This window comes from Hylobates moloch, unplaced genomic scaffold, assembly GCF_009828535.3.
Source record: "Hylobates moloch isolate HMO894 unplaced genomic scaffold, HMol_V3 SCAFFOLD_16, whole genome shotgun sequence".
NCBI lineage: Eukaryota > Metazoa > Chordata > Mammalia > Primates > Hylobatidae > Hylobates > Hylobates moloch.
The window spans coordinates 32,053,303-32,070,229 of NW_026652291.1; the positions used below are offsets into that span (position 1 = coordinate 32,053,303).

A 16,927-nucleotide genomic window follows, 5' to 3' on the forward strand; every position below is an offset into this window, starting at 1 on the left:
AGTTCAAGACCAGCCTGGCCAATATGGTGAAACCGCGTCTCTACTAAAAATACAAAAAAATTAGCTGGGCATGGTGATGCATGCCTGTAGTCCCAGCTACTTGGGAGGCTGAGGCAGAAGAATCACTTGAATCCGGGAGGTGGAGGTTGCAGTGAGCCAAAATTGCGCCACTGACTCCATCCTGGGCGACAGAGCAAGACTCCGTCCAAAAAAAAAAAAGAAAGAAAGAAATACTGGCCGGACACGGTGGCTCACACCTGTAATCCCAGCACTTTGGGAGGCCAAGGTGGGTGGATCACCTGAGGTCAAGAGTTCAAGACCAGTCTGGCCAACATGGTGAAACCCTGTCTCTACTAAAAATGCAAAAGTTAGCCAGGTGTGGTGGCACACGCCTGTAATCCCAGCTACTTGGGAGACTGACTCAGGAGAATTGCTTCAACCCAGAGGCAGAGGTTTCAGTGAGCCAAGATTGCGCCACTGCACTCCAGCCTGGACGACAGAGTAAGACTCCATCTCAAAAATAAAACAAAAATAGGCCAGGCACGGTGGCTCACGCCTGTAATCCTAGCACTTTGGGAGGTTGAGGTGGGCAGATCACTTGAGGTCAGGAGTTCGAGACCAGCCTGGCCAACATGATGAAACCTTGTCTCTACTAAAAATACACAAACTAGCCGGCCGTGGTGGCGGGTGCTTGTAATCCCAGTTATTCAGGAGGCTGAGGCACGAGAATCGCTTGAACCCAGGAGGCAGAGGTTGCAGTGAGTCAAGATTGCACCACTGCACTGCAGCCTGGGTGACAAAGCAAGACTTCATCTCAAAAAAAAAAAAAAAAAAAAAAAAAACTAAACGGAAATACTAAGTTATGGTAGAATGAACAACACTAGAAATTGTTGCATGGTAGAAGTTTTGTTTTAAAATAGAGAATAATTTCATTCTTTATGTAAATTACCCAAAATTTTAACATGAAAGACAAGTCTTTTTTAAATGACAATGATTTTACTATAAGTTGAGCATTTCAAATCTGAAAATCTGAAATGCGCCAAAATTCTAAACTTTTTGAGCACCGACGTGACACTCAACAGAAATACTCATTGGAGCATTTTCGATTTTGACTTTTCGGATTTGGGATGTCAACTTGTTAAGTATAATGCAAGTATTCCAAAATCAGAAAAAAATCTAAAATCAGAAACACTTCTGGTCCCAAGCATTTCAGAAAAGTGATACTCAAACTGTATGTACAGCAAGTGTCGAGACAGAATAGGCAGTATAGCCATTCATGAAGGTTACAGGTCAGTAAAGCTCTTGCCAAAGTTTAATCTGGAAGATAAGTAGTGGCCATGCTCAAAAAATTGACCAAAATTGTTTAAAGATCTTTGAGACATTGGTGTAAACAAATGCTAAGAGCTCAGGCTCTGAGTCAGATATGGTTTCAGTTCTGATTCTGGTTCTTACTAGCTGTGGGATTTGGGACAAGTTCCTTAACATTCTCTGTCTTAGTATACACTTCTATAAATGGAGAAAGCAGTTATGAATACTAAATTGGATAATGATTATAAGCACACTTAGCATAGGGACTGGCCCACATTACTCCAAAAATTTTAGCAAATATTGTTTAAGCTGTTCTTCCTTGGTTTGACACAGGTGCTTTGAAATGAGTTGAAGTAACTAAACTATGCTTTTGTCCTCTGTTTCTCAGACCCTAAGTAAACCACAAACTTGGTATATTTTGCTATCACTATTCTTTAAAAATCTGGAGTTCAAGAGTTTCCAGATACTAATTTAAAAACCATTTTGTTGTCAAATCGTGGCCCAGCAGGCTGTTTGAATCTCCTAGGCCAATAGTTCTACTGTATCAAAATCACCTGGAGGACTTGTTTTAAAACATAGATTGCTGGGCCCCATCTCCAGCGTTTTTCATTCAGTGAGTTTGGGGTTGGGTCTTAAGAATTTGCACTTAAAAGTTCCCAGATGATGCTGTTAGTTGGGGATGAGGTCACTCTTCAACAACTTCTGCCCTAGGCCTAGGAGAAAGAATAAGCTTCCTTGACCTGTAGCTCTGTCCTTATAATAGAGCTGCATTCAAATGCAAACACATTCTAAGAATCTTTCAGTACTCCTGTTTCATGCTTTAACATCTGGCCTAATATCGTCCTACTGGGAAGTTAGATGGAAACTCCTGTGGATTCATAGTGTAATTCTGTCAGTCTTTAAATAAGTAGTCAAATTTTTTTTAAAAGTTTAAAAATTTTTAAAAAGTAAAAAGTAGTCAAAGGTAGTAAAACCTTAGGGACATAAAGCATTTTAAACCTTACCTGTCCTGATAACTAATACTGTCATGCAAAATCCAGTGAAACGACTTGTTCAGAGCCATGTGTAGGAGCAGCTGCCTACGTGGCGTGATTTTGAGAACACCACAAAAGACTTCCTGTTCCCAAATATCTCTTCTCACTGTGAATGATGCCAACAATTATTGTATCATCTCTAGCTTTTTTATTCCACAATTAGCAAAATGGTCTAAAATACAGATAACCCTGCTAAAAATAATCCATTGAATTTATTAAATTGACTCTGGGTAATCCAGTGTATCTATATAAAGCAGTGTTTTGTTTATATACATCCTCCACTCCTCCCACACACAAATCAGTTTTATCTGCTTAATTCTTTTATAAGTAGACAATGTGGATGAAAACATGCTTTCACTTTTGCCTGTGTTTGGTTGGGAGGTAGAGTTGGGAATTAGAGAGAGCTAGAGGAAGATAGGAAAGGTATGGGGGAAAACCTAAAAGCACTGAGGGCCATAAATGAGGAGGGTTGCTTAGAGGGAGGATTCAGAAAGGGGAGACAGCAAAGCTTTTGTCTCATTGTTAGTTTTGTTTGTTTATTTTTTGAGACAGGGTCTCACTATGTCACCCAGGCTGGAGTGCAGTGGCACAATTACAGCTTACTGTAGGCTTAAGCGATCCTCCCACCTCCCAAGTAGGACCACAGACACAAACCACCACCACACTCAACTAATTTTTTCTTTTTATTATTATTTTTTTAATTATTATTTTTTTTGAGATGGAGTTTTGCTCTTGTTGCCCAGGCTGGAGTGCAATGGCACGATCTTGGCTCACCGCAACCTCTACCTCCTGGGTTCAAGTGATTCTCCTGCCTCAGCCTCCCGAGTAGCTAGGATTACAGGCATGCACCATTATGCCTGGCTAATTTTGTATTTTTAGTAGAAACAGGGTTTCTCTATGTTGGTCAGGCTGGTCTCGAACTCCTGACCTCAGGTGATCCACCCACCTCAGCCTCCCAAAGTGCTGGGATTACAGGCATGAGCCACTGCGCCCGGCCTTTATTTTGATTTTTATTTATTTTTTGAGATGGAGTTTCGCTCTTGTGGCCAGGCTGGAGTGCAGTGGCGCCATCTCAGCTCACAGCAACCTCTACTTCCCAACTTCAAGCAATTCTCCTGTCTCAGCCTCTCAGGTAGCTGGGATTACAGGCACCCACCACCACATCCAGCTAATTTTTGTATTTTATTAGAGACGGGGTTTCGCCATGTTGGGGAGGCTGATCTCGAACTCCTGACCTCATGATCCACCCACCTCGGCCTCCCAAAGTGCTGGGATTACAGGTGTGAGCCATCGCACCTGGCCTAATTTTCTTTTATTATTTTGGTAGAGACAGAGTCTCACTGTGTTATCCAGGCTGGTCTCAAACTCCTGGGCTCAAGCGATCCACCCACCTCGGCCTCCCAAAGTGCTGGGATTACAGATGTGAGCCACCATGCCCGGCCTCATTCCTTTTTAATCACTGGAATTATATTTGTTTATCAGAAGTTTTAAGTTTGCACCTTTTTTTCCTAGACATATTAACAGTGCACTAAGCTCCTGAAATTTGCCTTGCCTTTCCAGTAGTTTCTTAGAAGTGGCTGGTAAATAGTCCCACTACTTCCCCAAAGGGCAACTAGAAGCTTGCATGTCAAGGCTTGAAACCTTGCATAGAGTCTTCTAAGCTGTTGGCCAGGGCTGACATGACAGAGTCTAAGTGATAAAAAGTTCTCCATGGCTGCTTGTAAAAGCACAGGTTGCTGGTTATCACTTACCCCAAGGCTTGTAACAGTGAAATTGAACCATCATAAGTACTACCTTAGAAAATTTATTCATTTAAATTAATATGGCATACTAATATATTAAAACAATTTTAAGCTGGAATTTGCAACATCTTGCTTTCATAAAAACAGACTTATTTGGGCCGTGTGTGGTGGCTCATGCCTGTAATCCCAGCACTTTGGGAGGCTGAAGCGGGTAGACCACTTGAAGCCAGGAGTTGGAGACCAGCCTGCCCAACATAGCAAAACCCCATGTCTACTAAAAATACAAAAATTAGCCAGGTGTGGTGGTGCGTGATTGTAGTCCCAGCTACTCAGGAGGCTGAGGCACGAGAAGTATTTGAGCCCAGAGGCAGAGGTTGCAGTGAGCAGAGACTGTGCCACTGCACTCCAGCCTGGGTAACAGCAAGACTCTGTCTCAAAAACAAAAAAAAAGGACTTATTTGTATGTAATTGTTAGTTATGTAATTCTGAAAAGCTTTTAAAATCTGCTCTTTACAGGGTGAAAGGTTGAGCCATGCAGTAGGCTGTGCTTTTGCAGCCTGTTTAGAGCGCAAGCAGAAGCGGGAGAAGGAATGTGGAGTGACTGCTACTTTTGATGCTAGTCGGACCACTTTTACAAGAGAAGGATCATTCCGTGTCACAACAGCCACTGAACAAGCAGAAAGAGAGGAGATCATGAAACAAATGCAAGATGCCAAGAAAGGTACAATCTGTTCTACAGTGTGTATTTACGGAATGCAGTTTTTCCCAACAAGGTATTATTTTGAAGCTACCAGGGGTAAGTTTTCTCATAATCAAAGAGAACCCTTAGCAATATAAAACCTTATAACAAAGTTGAAAATCTTAAAAACTGCTTCCTTTCGAGTGGCTAGTTTAATGGCTTCAAAATATTTACTCCATTATAGTAAGCTATCTGAGGAATCCGAGTGCAGTTGAAGAAGCTGCAGAGACATCTCTTACCCCTTCCTCCCTTCCTGAAATACCTTTTTAATTCTGATGCATCTGATCTCTGTGAGAAGCAAATGAATCAAGTACCTGCATCTTAAAGGAAGCAGCACAGGTCCCAGGGCTTAAGGCTGCAAAGCATCCACGGACTATGATGCTAGCAGAGAGATTTAACAGTAATACTGTTTATATGAGATTATTGCTGTTTTTTAGTGCTTTCTAGTCACAAAAGTCTATAGATTTTGAGAGGTAAGCCTATAACTTTTTCCTATAGCCCTGTTAATTTAATTTAGTGTATGATTTTATAGAGTGTGAGTTTTATTTAGGTACACATGGCATCACAGCAGAAATGTCTGTGCAAACATTCAAGTTAGTCAGCAGTCTATAAATGTGAGTTGGGTATATTTTAGAACTAAATGATAGGGCTTGAAAATACTTTTGCATTCTTGTATGTAAGTAGCGTTAAAACCAACAAGACAAGCACAAACAATTCAGGTTAACTAATAGACATTAATATAATTTTGAGGCCAGGTATAGTGGCTCACAGCTGTAATCTCAATACTTTAGGAGGCGGAGGAGGAAAGATCACTTGAGGCCAGGAGTTTGTGACCAGATTGTGCAACATAGACTCTATCCCTAAAAAAAGAAAAAAAAAAATTGCCATATTTGGTGGTACACATCCATAATCCTAGCTGCTTGGGAGGCTGAGACCAGAGGATTGCTGGAGCCCAGGAGTACAAGGTTACAGTGAGCTGTGATCATGCTACTGCACTCCTCCAGCCTGGGTAACAGCAAAACCCTGTCTCTTAAAAACAAACAAATATATATATATGATATATTTTTTTTACTATAACCTTTTAGTTCTAAACTAGTCATTTTGTTGTTGTTGTTGTTGTTTTGGTTCGATTTGGGTTTTTTTTTTTTTTTTTTTGAGACAGAGTCTAGTTCTGTTGCCCAGGTTGGAATGTAGTGGTGCAGTCTCCGCTGACTGCAGCCTTCACCTCCTTGGCTCAAGCGATTCTCCTACCTCAGCCTCCTGAGTAGCTGGGATTACAGGTGAATGCCACCACACCCAGCTAATGTTTGTATTTTTAGTAGAGATGGGCTTTCGCCATGTTGGCCAGGCTGGTCTCAAACTCCTGACCTCAGGTGATCTGCCTGCCTTGGCCTCCCAAAGTGCTGGGATTACAGGTGTGAGCCACTGCGCCTGGCCTTAAACCAGCCCTTTTGGATAGCATCATTGACTAATACTGACCCAAACAGCTCTAATTCTTAACCCCCCTCCAAAAAAAAAGCATACATATTTTTATTTGAAATGAAATTATTGATAGTGATTTTTTTTCATTTCTTGTAAATATTTGCACCAGGAAGCCAAAGCGGGGAAAAATCATGCTATCTGTACTAGAAAATTTAACCTGTATTACTGTTATCTAATATGCTTTAGTGATCTTCAGACTATTCACTATTTAAGCGTGTTCTTTAATACCACCAAATAATATTCATTGTTATGCACAGCAACTGCAAAGAGATTGAATCCCAAGATCTATAAAGGATTGTAAGAGTTGGTGATTGAGATTTGTCACAATCAGAATGGGACTCAACTGGTACCCACAGTCTTATATTTACTCAAATTTAATCCAGTTCAAAATTTTACTACTGCATGCTTTTATTCAAATGAACCACAAATGCATGATTTAAAGACTGCTTTAGGTCGGGTGTGGTGGCTCACGCCTGTAATCCAAGCACTTTGAGAGGCGGAGGCAGATGGATCACCTGAGGTCAGGAGTTCATGACCAGCCTGGCCAACATGGTAAAACCTCGTGTGTATTAAAAATACAAAATGAGTTAGACGTGGTGGTGTGCACCTATAATCCCAGCTACTTGGGAGTCTGAGGCAGGAGAATCACTTGAACCTGGGAGGCGGAGGTTGCAGTGAGCCAAGATCGTGCCATTGCACTCCAGCCTGGACAAAAAGAGCGAAACTCCATCTCAAACAATAAATAAATAAAGACTGTTATATATGACATTCTTTGACACCTAATCAAAGATATATGGTTAAACTTATGCTTATTTAGACCTTTCTAATGCTACAGTTCCCAAAGTTCTCCTCCCCTAACACACAATCATTGAAAATCATGAATCATTCTTTAAAAGACCACATATTAGGAATTCATAGGAACTGAGTTTTTAAGATCTTTTTCACAGTCTTAATTTATAAATCACTGAATGAGAATAAAAGATCTAATATTTCTGTCTTAGCAGATATGCTTTGTGACATATAGTACGTTACTAAGCCTTTTATCTGTCTGAAAAATGGATCTGAACCCTACTTCTAACTTATCTTTTAAGAGACATTGGGAAGGAAATGGGTAAAAGGACCTAGAGGGCTTTCGAATTTGTCAGCTCTGTAAACTCAGATTATTTGAAGACATTGCTAAGGTCTTCATTCTCTTTATTTTCTTGAGCTGAAACAGATAAGATAGTCATTGGTTCATCAGTTGCCCCTGGCAACACTGCCCCATCCCCATCCTCTCCCACCTCTCCTACTTCTGATGCCACGACCTCTCTGGAGATGAACAATCCTCATGCCATCCCACGCCGGCATGCTCCAATTGAACAGCTTGCTCGCCAAGGCTCTTTCCGAGGATTTCCTGCTCTTAGCCAGAAGATGTCACCCTTTAAACGCCAACTATCCCTACGCATCAATGAGTTGCCTTCCACTATGCAGAGGAAGACTGATTTCCCCATTAAAAACGCAGGTAATGTAGCATCTACCTGACTCATGGGGTACTCGAGCACTGAAGCATTCTCATCACTTCCCATGAAGACACTAATCCCATTAAACTAGGCATTCCTCTTTCCCTGAGGTTGGTTGATAGTTGTATCTTTTGTCATTTCCCATAATGGGAAAACTAAGGTCCATGGAGGGGGATGTGAATCCGTAATTTCTCTTCAACAAACAGGCAGCAGAGCCATTATGGAATTTCTAGCCTAAGCCACAATATTTGTGGTTTGTCCCCATGTAAGTGCATTCACTGCCTCTCAGCCAACCTGCTTCCAAACATCAAGGGTCTCCAGTTTCTATTCTTATTCTGCCATTTGGGACCCAGCAGGGAATTAATTAAAGAGGCCTTAGAAACACATAGCATTACCAGCAGAAGAAATGGATATGTGCTCATTGTCCTTCTGGCTGGTTGGCTCCTTAGGGAGGAAACTCTAGACAGTTCTCTCGTGTACATCTAAGATCTGTCGTTCATCACCGACAGTGGACTTGTTCACAAATATTCATTACCTTTCAGAACGTCCCACAGGCCTTTATGTGGCTTCTGTACAGCTATGCCAGCCCCTATAGGTCTATCCTCTTCATAAAATCTGCAGCTAAAGTATTAGATCTGGTCAGTGCTTTTGTTGGGCAGACAGATGAAACTAGGCCTATAAGAATAGTTGGACTAGATGATTACGGAGGGTCTTTTCAGTTCTCAGCTGAGGTACCTCATTTCAGTTCACTCTCGTTCTAGGGCAGACAGGGAATAAAAACTATTATTCTCTTTACAGATGAGCAAACAGAGCTTTAGCACACATAATTAGCTTCCTCAGTGATACAAACGTATCCTAGAGTCAGTATTAAGAATAAAGGCCCTAGCGTCCTACACCTCTGCTCACTTTTTCATGTTATCATAGATCATATGCTTAGTACTGGAGACTTTGGAGAAAAATGAGATTGATGACATTGTCATAGTTTGTTACAGAGAAAAGCACTAAGCATCCACTAGTGCCCCAGACTTGAACCCATTTTCCTGACAGAATTAGTAAAGGCCCTAGAACCTAATTCAGATCACAGCCTTGAGAACACGTTGGAAGGCATACAGGTTGCAAATGTCTTCTGCAAAGATCTGGCTAGCTGAACATCTTGGCACAAAAAGGACAGATTCCCAACAGTGTTATAAGAAGAGGAAATGAAGAAATTTGGGGATTTGTAAGAGAGGAAGATGTGCCTTAGTACATTAATTGTTGACATTTTATACTTTCCCATCTGAAAAGCCAATGAAATTGTGGCCAGTAAATTTTTTGAAACTGGTTTTGTAGCCCTGCCATACAGTTAATTGAGCCTTTTCTTCCATAAACAGGAGATACAGTATAAAATGCCAGCTTGCATCATACTGTCAAATTTCAGGATTATTCCATTTTTCCATCTAGAGCCATTTTCTGTTTGCCTTGCAGTGCCAGAGGTAGAAGGGGAGGCAGAGAGCATCAGCTCCCTGTGCTCACAGATCACCAATGCCTTCAGCACACCTGAGGACCCCTTCTCATCTGCTCCGATGACCAAACCAGTGACAGTGGTGGCACCACAATCTCCTACCTTCCAAGGTTGGTGCCCTCTGACCTGCTCAGCTGTTCTCTTTACAACCACTACTTTTAGTACACTGCTCACTAACTGTAAGTTGGCATCCTGAGCTTCCCAAGGCCTGGTCAGACCCCTTAATTTCTGTTTGATGTCTTAGATTCATTGATTTCTCTATTTGACGATGTCTTTGTGCCCTTCCTGTTTTCTGAGATGTGTTTGTCATTCTGCATGTGCCCATCTTTCACCCCATTCTATAAGGAATTTCTGTAGTCCCAACCTACTGCCTTATTTCCCACTTGACTGTTAAGGATCAGCATACCCATCCAGTTTCCCAAAAGCAGTAGTCATCAGAATTGGTTCAAAGGTTATGCTTTCTTTAGTGTAGTGGTTCTCAACCGGGGCAAAGTTTGTCATTCACTGTCTGGAGACATTTTGGGGCTTTACAAGTCGGGGGTTGGGGGTGTTACTGGCATGTGGTTAGAGGCCAAGAATGCCACTAAACTTCCTTCAGTGTAGATGACAGCACCCACAACAAAGGATTATCCAGCCCAAAAGGTCAGTGGTGCCAAGGTTGAGAAGCCCTGGACTCACCTAGTCTCTGCCCTGTCAAAGAGGCTCATAAAGAAAAAGGCACTCCTTTGAAGTCTTTAGTTCATCTTCTGTAACAAGTGTCTTAAAGTTTGCCTTTGTAGCATTGAAGAGTTAAAAGTTGTTTTCAGAGACAGTGACTAAATAGTGGATATTGACTCGGAGGTCAGCAAAGAATTTATGTAACTTAAGTTACAGACTTGTAGAATTTGAGCTGCTATAATTGCTGTTTCTCCGTTTCTTTTGAAAGAGAGCTCAGAGGAAGTTTTACTCCAGAGATAGTGCCCTGCTTCTCCTGGAAGAACTACACGCTTTTCCTCCAAGGGTCTTTTTCTTTTTAATAAACCTTCATAGTCATGTGTACCAAATGACTTTTCATGTCATCTAACAAACATTTATAATACCAGTAATAATAGGCACAATTTATTGAGCACTTACACATTGCTTACCACATTGTGGTAGGTATTCATGCATTATTTCATTCAATCCCCACAACAACCCTGTGAGGTAGGTGTTACAGATGAAAAAAAAAAAAAAAGGCTTAGAGAGGATAAGTAAATTGCCCAAATCATATAGACAGGATTTAAACTGAGGTCCTCCTGAATATAATACCCATTACATTCTGCTGATTCTGCCTGCCTACAAGGCACTAAGTGTGCAAAATTGAATATTTCAGTTTCCTTTCCTTGCCTTTAAAGGGCTCCCAGTTTCTAGGTGAAAAAAATTTTTTTGCCACCAAAAAAGCAAAGGCAGTCTTTTAGACAAACTCTAGGTAAATAGTACCAACACCAGCCGGGCACGGTGGCTCATGTCTTGTAATCCCAGCAGGGAGGCTGAGGCAGGTGGATCGCCAGAGGTCAGGAGTTCGAGACCAGCCTAGCCAACATGGCGAAACCTCGTCTCTACTAAAAATACAAAAGTTAGCCAGGCACGGTGGCAGGCACCTGTGATCTCAGCTACTGGGGAGGCTGAGGCAGGAGAATCACTTGAACCAGGGAGCCGGAGGTTGCAATGAGTCAAGATCACACCATTGCACTCCAGCCTAGGTGACAAGAGTGAGACCCCATCTCAAAAAAAAAAAAAAAAAATAGTACCAACACCATAGGCATGGCTGTCCAGTCCTAAAAAGGACATAATTATACTGTAGGTCAGGGAAAGGTGCTTGTCTACACCAAACTAAATGTTATTGAGAGCTGGGCTAAGGAGAAGAAACTAATATAGGTATCTGGAATAAAAGGAACAAGGGTTAGCAGATTTTAATAAGGGGAGATGAGGAAAGAATAGTAGGTATTTTGTGATATTGTAAACATCATAGAGGGGGAAAAAATCTTTGTTAAAAAAAAAAATGTTCCGTGAGTTACCAGGAGAGTTAAAAAAAAAACCTTCAAAAAAAGTTGAAATTGTATAGCAAATTACAAATTAATCAAGCAAATGAAAACATACTAACTTGATTTCTCATCTGTAATAGGGGGATAATACCAGACTCGTGGGGTTTTTGAGAGAATTAAATGAAATGATGCATGTAAAATACTAGCTTAATGACTAGCACATAATAACGAATCATATATACATTTTAACTTTTGAGGAGGAAACAAAGAGTAATTTTTTTTTTTTTTTGAGATGGAGTCTTACTCTGTTGCCCAGGCCGAAGTGCAGTGGTGTGATCTCGGCTCATTGCAACCTCCGCCTCTCAGGTTCAAGCGATTCTCCTGCCTCAGCCTCCCTAGTAGCTAGGATTACAAGCGCACACCGCCACACCCAGCTAATTTTTGTATTTTTAGTAGAGACGGGGTTTTGCCACGTTGGCCAGGCTGGTCTCGAACTCCTGACCTCAGGTGATCCACCCACCTCGGCCTCCCAAAGTGCTGGGATTAGAGGTGTGAGCCACCACGCCTGGCCTATTTTTAACCAGTATTATTGTTAACATAATTTGACCTTTTGGAAAAGTGAAGAAGAGGGAAATGCTATACCTACTTTATTATGCCAAAGGCTAAGCTATATCTAGAATAGTTAGATATTTTTTGCTGCTCCTATAACACAGCAGCTCTGTTCACCTTAATTTGAAATTGTTTTTGTAGGTTTCATTTCCCCACTCCCCATGCACATATTTTCCTAGAACAGTCATTTGACTTTATCTGTACAACCATTTAAAAATTACAACCTCTAATTCCCTTTGCCTAATGGGATGTACATCCAATGCAAGATATCATGGTTTTCCCAAACATCAACTCTTCTCTCTTATCCATTCCACCAGTATTGTACATTCACCTGACTGACACAGCTCCAAGGGGTAACTTGTACACCCTGCATGAATTAACTCCATTGATGTTGTCTGCTCCCATTGTAGCTAATGGCACTGACTCAGCCTTCCATGTGCTTGCTAAGCCAGCCTATACTGCTCTAGCACCTGTAGCAATACCTGTGCGTGAAACCAACCCTTGGGCCCATGCCCCTGATGCTAACAAGGAAATTGCAGCCACACGTTCGGGTAAGGTGGCCACAGATGGTGTTGAGGATTCTGGGATCAGATAAGTGACCCTGGTTCTAAAACTCAGCCAGTTAGCTGAGTGGTAACTAGGGAGGAATCCTTTCAGGAAAACTATGTTCCCTCCTGGAAATAAGTTGCTTACATAAGAAAGGATGGTGAAGGAGAACAAAAGAGATAAGATTGATAGTCATTAGGACTGTGGAACAAAACCACCCATAGAGCTTTTATAAAATACAGATTCCGGCCAGGCGTGGTGGCTCATGCCTGTAATCCCAGCACTTTGGGAGGCTGAGGCAGGTGGATCACGAGGTCAGGAGATCGAGACCATCCTGGCCAACATGGTGAAACCCTGTCTCTACTAAAAATGCAAAAATTAGCCAGGCGCGGTGGCATGCACATATAGTCCCAGCTACTCAGGAGGCCGAGGCAGGAGAATCACTTGAACCCAGGAGACGGAGGTTGCGGTGAGCCAAGATTGTGCCACTGCACTCCAGCCTGGGCAACAGAGCAATACTCTGTCTCAAAAAAAAAAAAAAAAAAAAAAAAAAGAAGATTCCAGGGCCCCACCTCAAAGAATCCATCACCAGATTTGGTGATGTGCAGACATGCCTGTAGAAAGCGGGTGCCCTGCCTCCTACAATAGGAGGCCTACAAAAAGTGCTACAAAAAGCACTTCATTTTTGCTTTTTTGTACTTTCTAGTTTTTGTATAAAAACCATCTATTAATCATAAAACCAAAAAGTTTTTTTTTTTTTTTTTTGGAGACAGAGTATTGTTCTGTCACCCAGGCTGGAATGCAGTGGCACGATCTTGGCTCACTGCAACCGCCACCTCTCAGGTTCAAGCAACTCTTCTGCCTCAGCCTCCCGAATAGCTGGGACTACAAGTGCATGCCACCAGGCCCAACCAATTTTTGTATTTTTAGTAGAAATGGGGTTTCACCATGTTGGTCAGGCTGGTTTCAAACTCCTGACCTCGTGATCCACACGCTTTGGCCTCCAAAAGTGCTGGGATTACAGGTGTGAGCCACCATACCCAGCCTCAAAAGGTTTTAACATAGTAATAAAGGCAGTTCACCAAAAAGACAACATATTTCTGGAAGCCAGGCAGAGGCCAGCAAGATACGGCCAGGTCACTGGTTATTTTCTTTTTGCTCTGCTAGAGCAGAAGATGAATTGCCTTGGGCCCTTTAGAGGATGTGCAAGCTAAGTTTTTGTTTGTTTTGTTTTGTTTTTTGAGACGGAGTCTCGCTGTCTCACCAGGCTGGAGTATCTCGGCTCATCGCACCCTCCGCCTCTCAGGTTCAAGCAATTCTCTTGCCTCAGCCTCCCGAGTAGCTGGGACTGCAGATGCATACCACCACACCCAGCTAATTTTTGTATTTTTAGTAGAGACGGGGTTTCACCATGTTAGCCACGATAGTCTTGATCTCTTGACCTCAGGTGATCTGCCCGCCTCGTCCTCCCAAAGTGCTGGGATTACAGGCATAAGCCACTGCATGTGGCTTTTTTTTTTTTTTTTAAGACAGAGTTCTCACTGTGTTGCCCAGGCCAGAGTGCAGTGGCACAGTCATAGCTCACTGCAGCCTCCAACTCTTGGGCTCAAGTAGTCCTCCTGCCTCAGCCTCACAAGTAGCTGGGATTACAGGTGTGAGCCACCACAACCAGCTAGTTTCTGTTTTGTGGATGAGCCATAGCAACAGGGAGGGGTTTCTGACATCATCAGTCACCTGCCTTGGTTTAATACATTTGAGCCATATCTAGACAGTGCTTCAGTGTGGCTGACACAGCAGCATGATCTTGACAAGTTTTCTTCATCCTACCACAAAATCCCAGTTGGTAATAGAGACTTTCCTCCTACCTAGCAAAACCACAAAATGTCCCATTAGGGGGGACATGTTGTACATGTTAGGATCATTCAAATAACCAAGATTATAAGGTGAGGAAAGATGCCCCTAACTGATTCTTTTGTCTCATCTTGTTGGTTCCAGGGACCGAGTGGGTTCAATCTTCTGGTGCTGCCTCTCCAGGTCTCTTCCAGGCCAGTCATAGACGTACTCCCTCTGAGGCCGACCGATGGTTAGAAGAGGTGTCTAAGAGCGTCCGGGCTCAGCAGCCCCAGGCCTCAGCTGCTCCTCTGCAGCCAGTTCTCCAGCCTCCTCCACCCACTGCCATCTCCCAGCCAGGACCACCTTTTCAAGGGAATGCATTCCTCACCTCTCAGCCTGTGCCAGTGGGTGTGGTCCCAGCCCTGCAGCCAGCCTTTGTCCCTGCCCAGTCCTATCCTGTGGCCAATGGAATGCCCTATCCAGCCCCTAATGTGCCTGTGGTGGGCATCACTCCCTCCCAGATGGTGGCCAATGTATTTGGCACTGCAGGCCACCCTCAGGCTGCCCACCCCCATCAGTCACCCAGCCTGGTCAGGCAGCAGACATTCCCTCACTACGAGGCAAGCAGTGCTACCACCAGTCCCTTCTTTAAGCCTCCTGCTCAGCACCTCAACGGTTCTGCAGCTTTCAATGGTGTAGATGATGGCAGGTTGGCCTCAGCAGACAGGCATACAGAGGTTCCTACAGGCACCTGCCCAGTGGATCCTTTTGAAGCCCAGTGGGCTGCATTAGAAAACAAGTCCAAGCAGCGTACTAATCCCTCCCCTACCAATCCTTTCTCCAGTGACTTACAGAAGACGTTTGAAATTGAACTTTAAGCAATCCTTATGGCTGTGTATCTTGTCCATACCAGACAGGGAGCAGGGGGTAGAGGTCAAAGGAGCAAAACAGACTTTGTCTCCTGATTGATTGATTAGTACTCTTTTCACTAATCCCAAAGGTCCCAAGGAACAAGTCCAGGCCCAGAGTACAGTGAGGGGTGATTTCAAAAGACGTGGGAAAAAGCATTCCTAGAGAAAAGCTGGCTTGCAATTAGGCTAAAGAAGTCAAGGAAATGTTGCTTTCTGTACTCCCTCTTCCCTCACCCCCTTACAAATCTCTGGCAACAGAGAGGCAAAGTATCTGAACAAGAATCTATATTCAAAGCACATTTACTGAAATATAAAACACAACAGGAAGCAAAGCAATCTCCCTTTGTTTTTCAGGCCATTCACCTGCCTCCTGTCAGTAGTGGCCTGTATTAGAGATCAAGAAGAGTGGTTTGTGCTCAGGCTAGGGAAGAGAGAGGCAGGCTATGCTGCCAGAATTCCCAGGGGGACATATCAGCAACTGCTCAGCAGAGCTATATTTTGAGGGAGAAGTTGAGCTTCCATTTTGAGTAACAGAATATTATATATATCAAATGCCAAAATCTTTATTTTTATGCATTTAGAATATTTTAAATAGTTCTCAGATATTAAAAAGTTGTATGAGTTGTAAGTAATCTTGCCAAAGTTAAAGGGGTTAGTTGTAAGAAATTGTACATAAGATTGATTTATCATTGATGCCTACTGAAGTAAAAAGGAAAGGCTGGAAGCTGCAGACAGGATCCCTAGCTTGTTTTCTGTCATTCATTGTAAGTAGCACATTGCAACAACAATCATGCTATGACCAATACAGTCACTAGGTTGTAGTTTTTTTTAAATAAAGGAAAAGGTTTAAAACCAGGACAATACTGCTATGATGGAATCCTAATGTCATTTTAATGGAATCTATCGAAATATGCTCTATAGAGAATATATCTTTTATATATTGCTGCAATTTCCTTATGTTAATCCTTTAACACTAAGGTAACGTGACATAATCAATCATACCATAGAAGGGAACACAGGTTACCATATTGGTTTGTAATATGGGTCTTGGTAGGTTTTGTTTTATCCTTTAAATTTTGTTCCCATGAGTTTTGTGGGGATGGGGATTCTGGTTTTATTAGCTTTGTGTGTGTCCTCTTCCCCCAACCCCCCTTTCGGTGAGAACATCCCCTTGACAGTTGCAGCCTCTTGACCTCGGATAATGAGAGCTCATCTCATTTTTACTTTTGAACGTTGGCCTTACAATCAAATGTAAGTTATATATATTTGTACTGATGAAAATTTATAATCTGCTTTAACAAAAATAAATGTTCATGGTAGAAGCTGTTGCCCATGAAGGGCTGTTCTTTCCCCTTTCCTTTATTAGTAAATGAATTTACTTTTCGTTCTTTTGGTCTCTCTCCATTCTACCGCTGCTGCAAATCCCTAGTTTAGTGACTAGAAAAATACCCTTAAGATTCATATTTTCATTCATACTTTTTAAGTTAATCCTGCGTGTATCTCTAAAGTCAGATTCTTGCTGCTCAAAGTGTGGTCTGGAAAGCAGCATGGACTTTACCTAGGAGCTGGTTAGAAATGCAGAATCTCAGCCCCACCCCAGGACTGGGGCAGTGCTTCTCAACCTGGGCTATGCAATAGAATCACCTGAGGATGTTTTTTTAAAATCCTAACGCCTGGCCTATATTCCAGATCAATTAAATCAAAATTTTAGTGGGGCAGG

General features: G+C 42.4%; 1 protein-coding gene across 15 annotated transcripts in view; it reads left to right on the forward strand.

Moving 5' to 3' along the window:
- NUMB (NUMB endocytic adaptor protein) overlaps nt 1–15,182 on the forward strand; it is a 202,294-nt gene extending 187,112 nt beyond the window's left edge. For 7 of the 15 annotated variants that reach the window (XM_032134911.2, XM_032134912.2, XM_058429687.1 and 4 more), the window contains 5 exons: nt 4,601–4,805; nt 7,513–7,806; nt 9,269–9,415; nt 12,328–12,468; nt 14,459–15,182. In XM_032134911.2, the coding sequence (XP_031990802.1) occupies nt 4,601–4,805; nt 7,513–7,806; nt 9,269–9,415; nt 12,328–12,468; nt 14,459–15,174 (1,503 nt within the window). In that variant the 3' untranslated portion in view covers nt 15,175–15,182. The remainder of the gene's footprint in view (nt 1–4,600; nt 4,806–7,512; nt 7,807–9,268; nt 9,416–12,327; nt 12,469–14,458) is intronic. The other 8 variants (XM_032134917.2, XM_032134920.2, XM_058429694.1 and 5 more) reach the window with 3 other exon arrangements.
- The last annotated feature ends 1,745 nt before the right edge of the window (nt 15,183–16,927 follow it).